This window comes from Schistocerca gregaria, chromosome 1 (genome assembly GCF_023897955.1).
Source record: "Schistocerca gregaria isolate iqSchGreg1 chromosome 1, iqSchGreg1.2, whole genome shotgun sequence".
NCBI lineage: Eukaryota > Metazoa > Arthropoda > Insecta > Orthoptera > Acrididae > Schistocerca > Schistocerca gregaria.
In genome coordinates, this window is record NC_064920.1 from 1,011,095,099 (window position 1) to 1,011,108,616 (window position 13,518).

General features: G+C 50.1%; 1 protein-coding gene across 1 annotated transcript in view; it reads left to right on the forward strand.

Annotated features, from left to right (window-relative positions):
• LOC126278738 (uncharacterized) overlaps window positions 1–13,066 on the forward strand; it is a 38,644-nt gene extending 25,578 nt beyond the window's left edge. Inside the window, exon 2 of the mRNA XM_049979018.1 lies at window positions 11,467–13,066. Coding sequence (XP_049834975.1) covers window positions 11,564–12,946 — 1,383 coding nt within the window. The 5' untranslated portion in view covers window positions 11,467–11,563 and the 3' untranslated portion in view covers window positions 12,947–13,066. The remainder of the gene's footprint in view (window positions 1–11,466) is intronic.
• Window positions 13,067–13,518: the final 452 nt, after the last annotated feature.

Below are 13,518 nucleotides of genomic sequence, written 5' to 3' on the forward strand. Positions count from 1 at the left end.
AGTCGGGGATTTTCTCCGCCTGGGGACTGGGTGTTTGTGTTGTTCTCATCATTTGACCATCGTTCTGGAAAAGGGCGAGACTGGACAGAGTTACGATTGGGAATTTGTACTGGCACTGATAACCGTGTCGTTCAGTGCCTCACAAACCAAATATCATTATCATATACTGGTGTACGTCATAGCCAACGTCTTGCTGCATCAGTAACCTCCCCATTGTTGTTGTTGTCGTTGTGGTCTTCAGCCCTGAGACTGGTTTAAAGCAGCTCTCCATGCTACTCTATCCTGTGCAAGCTGCTTCATCTCTCAGTATGTACTGCAGCCTACATACTTCTGAATCTGCTTAGTGTATTCATCTCTTGGTCTCCCTCTACGATTTTTACCCTCCACGCTGCCCTCCAATACTAAATTGGTGCTCCCTTGATGCCTCAGAACATGTCCTACCAACCGATCCCTTCTTCCAGTCAAGTTGTGCCACAAATTTCTCTTCTCCCCAACTCTATTCAAACCTCCTCATTAGTTATGTGATCTACCCATCTAATCTTCATCATTCTTCTGTAGCACCACATTTCGAACACTTCTATTCTCTTCTTCTCCAAACTATTTACCGTCCATGTTTCACTTCCATACATGGCTACACTCCATACAAAAACTTTCAGAAACGACTTCCTGGCACTTAACTCTATACTCGGAGTTAACAAACTTCTCTTCTTTAGAAACGCTTTCCTTGCATTGCCAGTCTACATTTTATATAGTCTCTACTTCGACCATCATCAGTTATTTTGCTCCCCAAATAGCAAAACTCCTTTACTTCTTTAAGTGTCTCATTTCCTAATCTAATTCCCTCAGCATCACCCGACTTAATTCGACTACATTCCATTATCCTCGTTTTTCTTTTGTTGATGTTCATCTTATATCCTCGTTTCAAGACACTGTCCATTCCGTTCAGCTGCCTTTTCAGGTCCGTTGCTGTCTCTGACAGAATTACAATGTCATCGGCGAACCTCAATTTTTTTATTTCTTCTCCACGGATTTTAATACCTACACCGAATTTTTCTTTTGTTTCCTTTACTGCTTGCTCAATATACAGATTGAATAACATTGGGGAGAGACTACAACCCTGTCTCACTCCCTTCCCAACCACTGCTTCCTTTTCGTGCCCCTGGACTCTTATAACTGTCATCCGGTTTCTGTACAAATTGTAAATAGCCTTTCGCTCCCTGTATTTTACCCCTACCACCTTTAGAATTTGAAAGAGAGTATTCCAGTCAACATTGTCAAAAGCTTTCTCTAAGTCTACAAATACTATAAACGTAGCGTTGCCTTTCCTTAATCGAGCTTCTAAGATAAGTCGTAGGGACAGTATTGCCTCACGTGTTCCAATATTTCTACGGAATCCAAACAGATTTTCCCCGAGGTCGGCTTCTACCAGTTTTTTCATTCATCTGTAAAGAATTCGCGTTAGTATTTTGCAGCTGTGACTTATTAAACTGATAGTTCGGTAATTTTCACATCTGTCAACACCTGCTTTCTTTGTGATTGGAATTATTATATTCTTCTTGAAGTCCGAGGGTATTTCGCCTGTCTTATATATTTTGCTCACCAGATGGTAGAGTTTTGTCAGGACTGGCTCTCCCAAGGCTGTCAGTAGCTCTAATGGAATGCTGTCTACTCCTGGGGCCTTGTTTCGACTTAGGTCTTTCAGTGCTCTGTCAAACTCTTCACGCAGTATCATATCTCCCATTTCATCTTCATCTACATCCTCTTCCATTTCCATAATATTGCCCTGAAGTGCATCGCCCTTGTATAGACACTGTATATACTCCTTCCACCTTTCCGCTTTCCCTTCTTTGCTTAGAACTGGGTTTCCATCTGAGCTCTTGATATCCATACAAGTGGTTTTCTTTTCTCCAAAGGTCTCTTTAATTTTTCCTGTAGGCAGTATCTATCTCACCCCTAGTGAGATATGCCTCTATTCCTTGCTTTTGTCCTCTAGCCATGCCTGCTCAGCCATTTTGCACTTCCCGTCGATCTCATTTTTGAGACGTTTGTATTCCTTTTTGACTGCTTCATTTACTGCATTTTTATATTTTCTCCTTTCATCAATTAAATTCAGTATATCTTCTGACACCGAAGAATTTCTACTAGCCCTCGTCTTTTTACCTACTTGATCCTCTGCTGCCTTCACTACTTCATCCCTCAAAGCTACCCATTCTTCTTCTATTGCATTTTTCCCCCATAAACCACGTACTACTTCCAGCGCTGTGCAGCCTTCATTGGCCCAAACAGATGTACTTCTTTGCTCTTAATGATAAGCGGCGAAGAACCCAGCGGGCACACACCTTTGAGTTCACCAACCGGTGAACGGTTGTGTCAGCACTACCACAGAAACGTTTAATTGTGCAGCGAGGCGTTTGATTGTGATCCATCGATCACCTCGAGTAAGAGAGTGCACACGTTCCAACATTGAAGAAGCCACAGCTGTGTGCCGCCGACCAGCACGCGAGGTATCGAATATGTTTGCGCTACCTTGTTACGGTGATGACAGAGCCTAGCCCAACACATCACAGTGCTTCGTTGACTGCCAGGCCTCCGTAAAACATGTCACAAGCGCCTATGAATGTTGCGGTGCTCTGGTTTTCCGTCAAAAGAAACTCAATGACAGCTCTCAGCTTGTAACGCACTTCCGTCACACAAGCATTTTGAAAGGTACGTATAGTACCGCCACCTATCGTAACTTCATGAAACTATAGGGGCTCAAGCGGAAATATTCCACGGTGGTCCACAACAAATTGTGCATTTTTCTAACTGAAACTGACCGAGAAGAAAATGTCTTGCATTAGTTACTGAACGACCCCCGTATATTTATATTCGACGTTAACAAACTTCGGAAACGCTTTTCTATCTGTTCTACATCTGCATGGCTACTCTGCATTTAACTGCCTGGCAGAGGGTGCATCGAACCACGTTCACAATAATTCTGTTATTCCACTATCGAACAGCGCGGGCGAAAACGAATGTTTATACACACATCAAAAAAAGATTGCACCACCTCGGTTCCGAGAGCTCCGGAACCTGTACAGAAAACTGGAATAGAGATATACATAAATCTCATTTCCGTCCTTTTTAATGCTCATTAAAACCACACATTGCACGTTGTACCACCATACAGCGAGACCTTCAGAGATGGTGGTCCAGATTGCTGTACACACAGGTACCTCTAATTCCCAGTAGCACATCCTCTTGCATTGATCCATGCCTGTATTGGTTGTTCGTCAAAGCACTGTTGGTCCATATCGTCCCACTCCTCAACGTCGATTCGGCGTAGGTCTCTCAGCATGGTTGGAGGGTCACATCGTCCATAAACACCACTGTTCATTCTATCCCAGCCATGTTCAATAGGGTTCATGTCTGGCGAACATGATGGCCACTCTAGTCGAACGATGAGGTTATCCTGAAGGAAGTCATTCACAAGATGTGCACGATAGGGGCGCGAATTGTTCTCCACGAAGACGAATGCCTAGCCAATATGCTGCCGATATGGTTGCACTATCGGTCGGTGGATGGCATTCACGTATCGTACAGCCGTTACGGCGCCTTCCTTGACCACCAGCGACGTACGTCCGACCCACATAATGCCATCTCCACCAAGCTGCACTAGCTGGACAGTATGTCTAAGGCGTTCAGCCTGACCGGATTTCCTCCAAACACGTCTCCGACCCCCCCCCCCCCCCTGCGGGTCCGGGAGTTAGAATAGACCCGAGGTATTCCTGCCTGTCGCAAGAGGCGACTAAAAGGAGTCCCTCCCCCTCAAGGGGGTAGTTAGCGCCTGCGTCCGGAGCCGGACGGTTTCACGACCTATATTTGCGTTCATTTTGGTTTTTCACTTCTTCTGGTTTCTTCCTTCCTTTGGTTGGTTCCTTTCTTTGTTCTTCTCCATCTCACTGTCATACTTACTCTTCTCCTTGCCTTCTTCTCCTTGTCTTCTTCTCCTTGCCTTCTTCTCCTTGCCTTCTTCTCCTTCTCTGGTCTCCGCCTCGGCGTTTGAGACAGTATGTCCTTTCTTTCCCTCTCTCCTTTCTTTTTCCTCTTCTTCCTTCCTCCCTGTGCGTGCCTGAAGGCCGACCCACGCGTAGCCGGTGACGGGGTAACGCGTAATTCCCCGCCCTGGGTAGACAAGTAAGGCACACACGTACCCCCTGGTAAAGGCCAGGCCCAGGCAGGGGTGATTGCCTGAGCTGATACCTTCCGACCATGCCGATTGGTCCCTCCATCCGTTTCTTGGGAGGTGTGACCTGAGGTGTGAACGATCACCGAAGGTGGGAGTGCCCTCTGAGAGGGTCCCCACAAGGAAGGAGCGCGCCATCGGAGACGCTGGCAATCATGGGGGATTCCTCCCCAATGGATTTCTCTTCTTCTTCTTCTCTCTCGACTTTTGCCAACAAACGGAAACTTGACCAGCCATCAGTGACAAAAGTACTACCGCCTGCCCCACAGTTCCTCGTAGTTTCTCGATCTGAGGACAGAAAGGATTTTTCCTCTGTCAACCCTTTGGTTATCCAGAAGGGCGTAGATGCCATAGCCGGATCGGTCAAGCCTTGTACCAGGTTGTGTAATGGTACCTTGTTACTAGAAACTGAGAGCGCCTTTCAGGCACAAAAACTGCTTCGGGCCACACTCCTGCACACGTTCCCTGTCCGGGTGGAGGCTCACCGCACTTTGAATTCGTCTCGTGGTGTGGTATATACTAGATCACTCGACGGATTGACTGACGAGGAGATTGTCTTTCCTCGCTGAGCAGGGCATGACGGCTGTCCATAGGGTCATGAAAAAGGTCAACAATGACCTTGTACCGACCCGGACACTTTTCTTGACCTTTGATAGTGTTCAGCTGCCGTCGCGCATCAAAGCGTGCTATGAGGTTATTTCTGTTCGCCCCTATGTCCCAACACCTACGCGCTGCTACCAGTGTCAGCGTTTTAATCACACTCGCCTGTCTTGTTCCAATGCGGCTACATGTGTGACTTTCGGCAGGGATGCCCATGAAGGTGACTGTCCACCTCCGTCTCCTCGTTGTGTGAACTGTCACGGTGACCATGCACCGTCCTCCCGCGACTGTCCCATCTACAAGGAAGAACGCTCTATCTAAGAAATTCGGGTCAAAGAGAAAGTGTCCACCTCGGCTGCTCGCAAGCTATTTGCTACTAGGAAGCCCACGTTGCTCCCACCGGGGAAATACAGTACTGTCCTCGCCTCTCCTCGGACTACCAGGGAGGTGGCGACGCAGACATGCGATCTGACCTTCAGCACTACGGTCGTCCGTTCGGCCAGTGCTAAGATCGCCCGGTCGACGTCTCCTCTTCCTCCCGTCGCCCCTCCGACACAAGCACCTTTATCAGCTTCTGCCAGGACGAAGACCCAGAAGTCAGATGCACGGGCCTTCAAGAAGGAACCGTCTCTTGCAGACCTTCTACGTACCTCGAACTCTCAGCCATCGACCAATCCTTCCACAAAACGACCTTCCACGAAGGCTCATAGGAAGCACAGTTCTCCTTCCCCGCCACGGCTCATTTCTTCTCCTGCGCCACCCAGCGGTTGCCGCCCCAGGGCGTCATTCGTTTCGCCTGGCCGCACCGCTGGTAGCCGAACGTCTGGCCGTTTACCAGCGGAGGAAGCTCCCCCTCCGGGCCATCTTCAGAAGATGGCCGATGAACCTATAGAACAAATGGACGAAGACTATCCGCCTCCTGCTAGCGGCGGCAGTGCTCGCTCGAAGCCGAGCCCTCAGCGGCCTTCTGGATGACCCCTTCTTGCATCTTCTTCTTCTCACGATGACACTTATTCACTGGAATATTCGCAGCATTCGTTCCAACCGAGAGGACTTGAAATTGCTGCTCCACTTGCACCGTCCGCTCGTCGTAGCTCTCCAGGAAACGAAGCTACGCCCATGCGATCAAATTGCCTTGGCATACTACACCTCTGAGCGTTTGGACTTACCCCCTGTGGCAGGTATTCCGGCTCATGGAGGGGTTATGTTGCTGGTCCGGGATGATATCTACTATGATCCCATCACACTGCACACCGGCCTGCAGGCAGTTGCCGTCCGCATTACTCTCCCCAATTTTACACTTTAAATTTGTACCGTTTACACTCCATCGTCGCCTGCCGTTACCAGGACAGACATCCTGCAAATTATTGCTCAGCTACCTGCACCATTTTTGTTAATTGGAGACTTCAATGCTCACCATCCTCTTTGGGGTTCTCCAGCATCCTGTCCGAGGGGCCCCCTGTTAGCAGACGTTTTCAACCAGCTCAATCTTGTCTGCCTCAATACTGGCGCCCCTACTTTCCTTTCAGACACCTCTCACACCTATTCCCATTTGGACCTCTCTGTATGTACTACCCAACTTGCACGCCGGTTTGAGTGGTATGCGCTTTCTGATACTTATTCGAGCGACCACTTCCCGTGTGTTATCCATCTCCTGCATCATACCCCCTCTCCGTGCTCAACTAGTTGGAACATCTCCAAAGCAGGCTGGGGACTCTTCTCTTCCAGGGCGACCTTTCAGGATCAAACCTGCACAAGCTGCGATAGTCAGGCCGCACACCTCACGGAAGTCATTCTCACTGCTGCTGAATATTCCATCCCTCACACTACTTCTTCTCCACGCCGCGTACCGGTCCCCTGGTGGACCGCAGCATGTAGACACGCCTTACGTGCTCGTCGGCGTGCTTTACGCACCTTTAAACGACACCCTACATTGGCGAATTGTATCAATTATAAACGATTACGTGCGCAGTGTAGTCGTATTTTTAAAGAAAGCAAGAAAGCCAGCTGGGCTGCTTTCACAAGCACCTTCAACAGTTTTACTCCTTCTTCTGTTGTCTGGGGTAGCCTGCGCCGGCTATGTGGCACTAAGGTCCACTCACCAGTTTCTGGCTTGACGGTCGCGAGAGACGTCCTTGTGGCCCCTGAGGATGTCTCCAATGCCTTCGGCCGCTTTTTCGCAGAGGTTTCGAGCTCCACTCATTACCCCCCCCCCCCCCCCCCCCCCCCGCCTTCCTCCTCCGTAAACAGGCAGAGGAGGCTCGGCCACCTAACTTCCACTCCTCGAATCGTGAAAGTTACAATGCCCCATTCACCATGCGGGAACTCGAAAATGCACTTGCCCAGTCACGGTCCTCCGCTCCAGGGCCTGATTCTTCTCATATTCAGATGCTGAAGAACCTTTCTCCTGCGGGTAAAGGTTTCCTTCTTCGTACTTACAATCGCATCTGGATTGAGGGACATGTTCCCACATGCTGGCGCGAGTCTATTGTTGTACCGATTCCTAAGCCGGGGAAGGACAAGCACTTGCCTTCCAGTTATCGACCCATCTCGCTTACCAGCTGTGTCTGTAAGGTGATTGAGCGAATGGTTAACTCTCGGTTGGTTTGGCTGCTCGAATCTCGACGCCTAGTTACCAATGTACAATGTGGATTTCGTAGGCGCCGCTCTGCTGTTGACCATCTGGTTACCTTGTCGACCTTCATTATGAATAACTTCTTGCGGAAGCACCCGACCGCGGCTGTGTTCTTTGATTTGGAGAAGGCTTACGACACCTGTTGGAGGGCGGGCATTCTCCGCACCATGCATACATGGGGCTTTCGCGGTCACCTCCCTCTTTTTATTCGTTCCTGGATCGACAGTTCAGGGTACGTGTGGGTTCTGTCCTGTCAGACACCTTTCGCCAGGAAAATGGGGTGCCACAGGGCTCCGTTTTGAGCGTCGCTCTCTTCGCCATAGCGATCAATCCAATAATGGATTGCCTCCCAGATGATGTATCAGGCTCCCTTTTCGTGGACGATTTTACCATATATTGCAGCGCGCAGCGTACATGTTTCCTGGAGCGCTGTCTTCAGCGTTATCTTCACCGTCTTTACTCCTGGAGTGTCGCCCATTTGCTTCCGTTTTTCTGCCGAGAAAACGGTCTGTATTAACTTCTGGCGCTACAAAGAGTTTCTCCTACCGTCCTTACGATTCGGTCCCGTTGCTCTCCCAATCGTGGAGACAACAAAAATTTTAGGTCTTACATTTGACAGGAAACTTAGTTGGTCTCCACATGTGTCATATTTGGCTGCCCGTTGTACCCGTTCTCTAAATGTCCTCCGTGTTCTCCGCGGCACGTCGTGGGGAGCGGATCGAACTGTCCTACTTCGCCTATATCGGTCGATCTTCCGCTCCAAGCTGGATTATGGGTGCTTTGTATACTCCTCTGCACGGCCGTCCATCTTACGCCGCCTCAACTCCATACAGCATCGGGGTTTACGGATTGCGATCGGAGCGTTTTATACTAGTCCAGTCGAGAGTCTTCATGCTGAAGCCGGTGAATTGCCACTCACCTACCGGCGCGATACACTGCTTTGTCATTACGCCTGTCGGCTACTGTCAATGCCCGACCACCCATTGTATCGTTCCTTTTTTGACGACTCTCTCGACCGTCAATATGGGTTGTATGTCTCTGCCCTGCTACCCCCTGGAGTTCGCTTCCGTCGCCTCCTTCACCACCTTGATTTTTCCCTCCCTGCAACCTTTAGAGTGGGCGAGAGCCACACGTCACCTTGGCTCCAGGCTCAGGTTCGCGTTCACCTTGACCTCAGCTCGCTCCCAAAGGAGGTTACCCTCGGTTCGATATACCACTCCCGTTTTGTCGAACTTCGTTCGAAGTTCATTAATATGACCTTCATTTATACAGATGGCTCTAAGACCAATGACGGTGTCGGGTGTTCTTTTATTGTCTGGGCACAAAGTTTCAAATACCGGCTACATGGCCATTGTTCGGTCTTCACAGCTGACCTCTTTGCCCTCTACCAGGCTGTTCTTTACGTCAGCCGCCACCGACATTCTACTTATGTCATCTGCTCCGATTCTCTGAGCGCCATCCAGAGCCTCAGTGATCCGTATCCGGTTCACCCTTTCGTGCACCGGATCCAACGCTCTCTTCAGCAGCTGGTGGACGACGGGTCTCCAGTTAGCTTTATGTGGGTTCCTGGCCATGTCGGTATCCCTGGGAACGAAGCTGCAGATGCCGCGGCCAAGGCTGCGGTCCTCCAGCCTCGGACGGCTTCTTGTTGTGTCCCTTCATCAGATTGTAGCAGGGTCATTTGTCGGCGCATTTTATCGCTGTGGCATGCCGATTGGGCTGCACTTACGGACAACAAGCTTCGGGCCTTGAAACCTCTTCCCGCAGCTTGGACGTCCTCCTCACGTCCGTCTCGGCGGGAGGAGGTCGTTTTGGCCCGGCTACGAATTGGACACTGCCGGTTCAGCCATCGCCATCTGCTGACGGCAGCGCCGGCGCCGTTCTGTCCATGTGGGAAATTGCTGACGGTCCGCCACATTTTAACGTACTCTCCGGATTTTACTACGCTGCGTCTTGATCTTGGCCTGCCATGTACTCTGGATACCATTTTAGCGGATGACCCAGGAGCTGCTTCTCGCGTTCTTCGTTTTATCAACTTGACACATCTGTCTAAGGACGTTTGATTATGCTGTAGTTTTTTAATCCTATGCCTGTTAATACGTCTTTTATAGTGTTGTCCCTTTTAGTTGCTGTTTTAACCTTGTGCCTCGCGGTACATTCCTAACTTAGTCAGGGCGCTAATGACCATTGTAGTTGTGCGCCCTAAAACCACAAAAAAACGTCTCCGACGATTGTCTGGTTGAAGGCATATGCGACACTCATCGGTGAAGAGAACGTGATGCCAATCCTGAACGGTCCATTCGGTGTGTTGTTGGGCCCGTCTGTACTGCACTGCATGGTGTCGTGGTTGCAAAGATTGACCGACCATGGACGTCGGGAGTGAATTGGTGCATCATGCAGCCTATTGGGCACGGTTTGAGTTGTAACACGACGTCCTGTGGTTGTATTATTCAACATGGTGGCGTTGCTGTCAGGATTCTTCCGAGCCATAATCCGTAGGTAGCGGTCATCCACTACAGTAGTAGCCCTTGGGCGGTCTGAGCGAGTCATGTCATCCACAGTTCCTGTATCTCTGTATCTCCTCCAAGTCCGAACGACATCGCTTTGGTCACTCCGAAACGCCTGGACAGTTCCCTTGTTGAGAGCCCTTCCTGGCACAAAGTAGCATTGCGGACACGATCGAACGACGGTATTGACAGTCTAGCCATGGGTGAACTACAGACAACACGAGCCGCGTACCTCCTTCCTGGTGGAATGACTGGAACTGATCAGCTGTGGGACCCCCTTCGTGTAATAGACGATGCTCATGCATGGTTGTTTACGTCTTTGAGAGCGGCGGGGGGGGGGGGGGGGGGGAGAGAGATTAGTGACATCTCTGAACAGTCAAAGCGACTGTGTCTGTTGCACAATATCAACAATCAACGTCTATTTTCAGGAGTTCTGGGAACCGGGGTGATGCAAAAATTGTTTAGGTGTATGCATCTTTCCGTACGAACTCTGATTTTCCTTCTGTTATTGTGATAAACGTTTCTCCCTATGTAGGTAGCCGTCAACAAAATATTTTCACATTCGGAGGAGGAAGCTGGTGATTTAAATTTCGTGAGAAGATCCCGCCGCGCAACGAAAACAACTTTGTATCAATTATTTCCATCCAAAATCCTATATCATGTCCGTGACGCTCTCTCTCTATTTCTCGATAATACAAAACCTGCTGCCCATCTTTGAAATTTCTCGATAGTACTCCAATGGAGGACAGACAGACGTAGTGTAGGCAGTCTCTTTACTAGATTTGTTGCATCTTCTAAGTGTTCTGCCAATAAATCGCAGTTCTTGTTTCGCGTTCCCCACATTTTCTGCGTGTTCTTTCCAATTTAACTAGTTCCTAGTTATTGTCAGTTGGCCAAACAGCAACTCGACCGCTTTCCATTGCCCTTGTTTTCAAAAATGGTTGAAATGGCTCTGGGCACTATGGGACTTAACATCCGAGGTCAGCAGTCCCCTAGAACTTAGAACTACTTAAACCTTACTAACCTAAGGTCATCACACACATCCATGCCAGAGGCAGGATTCGAACCTGCGACCGTAGCGGTCGCGCTGTTTCAGACTGTAGCGCCTAGAACCGCTCGGCCACTCCTGCCGGCGAGAAGATGAACATCAACGAAAATAAAACAAAGGTGCCGGCCAGGGTGGCCGAGCGCTTCTAGGCGCTTCAGTCTGGAACCGCGCGACCGCTACGGTCGCAGGTTCGAATCCTGCCTCGGGCATGGAGATGTGTGTTGTCCTTAGGTTAGTTAGGTTTAATTAGTTCTAAGTTCTAGGGGACTGATGACCTCAGATGTTAAGTCCCCTAGTGCTCAGAGCCATTTGAACCATTTTTTTCGTCTACTTATTGCGTTAATGCAGTTTGGAAATTCACAAACTGTGATTAAAGAGACGTTAGGTGGTGTAGCAAATCACTTCCATAAGAAGTGGTCCTACAATTAATGTAAAGCTCTCGTTTTTGCAGGATGCGGGCTCCAGAGCTTACCGCGTCAGTATTAGAAGCTGATATTTTCCATGTTTAACATGAGCAAGATGACAGATTAACGAAACAGCGTAACACAATGGAAGAGGAAGCTGAGGCGCAAGAGGCGGAACAGCCTCCTGCCACGGAGGAGAATGAGACCGTACAGGGCTCCCCGGAAGAAGAGGAGGAGATAGAGGTGATAGGATCTCTTATCTTGGAGGAAGATGGACCGACAACCAGGAAAATACAGACAGAATTCACGCTTCCGTGTAAAGGACCTGCGACGGCGGCGGCGGTTGCGGCGAAAGGAGGCGTACTGGCGCCTCCTGGTCCCGTTTACCAGCCGTGTGGGGATATGCCGCTGCCACCGGGCGCCGACCCCGGCCAGTGGGGGTTTCCCGAGTTCTGCCCGAGGAAGATGTTGCGCTACGCCGAGGCGGCGGCAGCTGTGGCCGCAGCTGCCGCAGCTGCCGAAGCGGCCGATACCGAGACTGCGCTGCCGGGGGACGCTGTAGACACGCTCATCGAAGAAGCAAGAGAGGAGACCACGGGCGAAGAGGAACCTTTCGCCGAACAGCAGGCAGACGATACGCAAGCTATACTGTCCGTACTCTCCGAAGACGCGGCGATCGTCGCGTTAGGTGAAGAAGTCGTAGAGCTGGAAAAGTCCTCGTCTGACGTCTTTATGGACGCGATAGGTATGGAGGAGCACGAGGAGTGGTGGTCGGACGAAGATATCATCGGTTCGTCCGACGCGTTGGACGGTGTAAAGGTAGATATCGAGGTCGAGGTCCCGTCTGCAGCGTTCGCTGACGCGGGTTCTGTTGGATTTCAGGCTCCAGCTGCTGCGGAGGAAGGCGGGCGTCCCCAAGAGGAAGCGGCCAGTGAGCAGCAGCCGGCGGAGGAGGGTGTGGGCGGCGCCCCACAGCCGCAACAAATGGACGCGACAGAAGCGATGGCGCCAGACTTGTGGAAGATCGAGCAGGAAATAGCCGTGGTCAGGTCGAAGCTGAGCGAGATGCAGCAGAAGATCACAGCGCTGGACATTGCGGATCTCTCTGGCGGCGGCAGGCCCCGCAAGAAGTGCGTCTGCGACCCCCTGAAGAAAGCTGCAGACAGAGGCCTTTCTGCTCCACCATTCCCCGCCACCAGCGCGCCACCTGCCGCCGCAACGGAAACTGGCGAGAAGTACGTCTTTCACAGCGCACCTTGCCTCCAGCAGTACAACCAACGGCGCTCGTTCACCAACGTAACGCACGAATTGAGACCGTTCCCACAACAGTTCCCGCAGACAGGCGGCGGCGTGGATATATACATAGCCTCTCGGAGCGGGAACACGAGTGCAGTGACGAGTATCAACCCAGCGAATTTCCAACAGTACGCTGAGAAACCCGTGCTGAAAGCCTTCGGAAGTCCAGATGTCGACGTTTACGTAGTCACCGACAAGATTCCCGCACCAGGATATTCAGGGCAGAGCTGAATTGGATCAGAGAGGACAGTTCACTCTCAGCATTCTTGAAAGAAACGGTACCAAATGTGTAAATTTAATAATCATACTGAAATTATCTAGAGAAGAGTAAAATTATTACTTTAAAAATCATGCGTGTTTTATTATAACTCCTATCTGTAAGGACGTAATGCTACAAAATGAATATACGAGGGTCGTTCAATAAGTAATGACACAATTTTTTTCTCTCAGAACATATTTATTGTTAAGAGTCAGAAATTGGTGAAAATGTACATCATTATATCTTGTGCACTTCCTATTTTTCTGCGTAGTCTCCATCACATTCTACGGCCGTACGCCAACGTTGTATTCCCTGCTGGTAAAAGCTCTTGTCCTGTAGGCGTAGCATTGTTTTCACTGCATGACTGGCACTCTCGTCATCTTCGAAGTGTGTTCGCCGTAGAGAATGATTAAGTGACCCAAATAGATGTAAGTCCAAGGGTGCCAGGTTTGGACTGTAGGGTGAATGAGGCAATGATGCCCAGCCCAATCTGGCGATGTGTTCCCGGGTTCACAGACTTGTGTATGGGTGTGTAATATCGTGT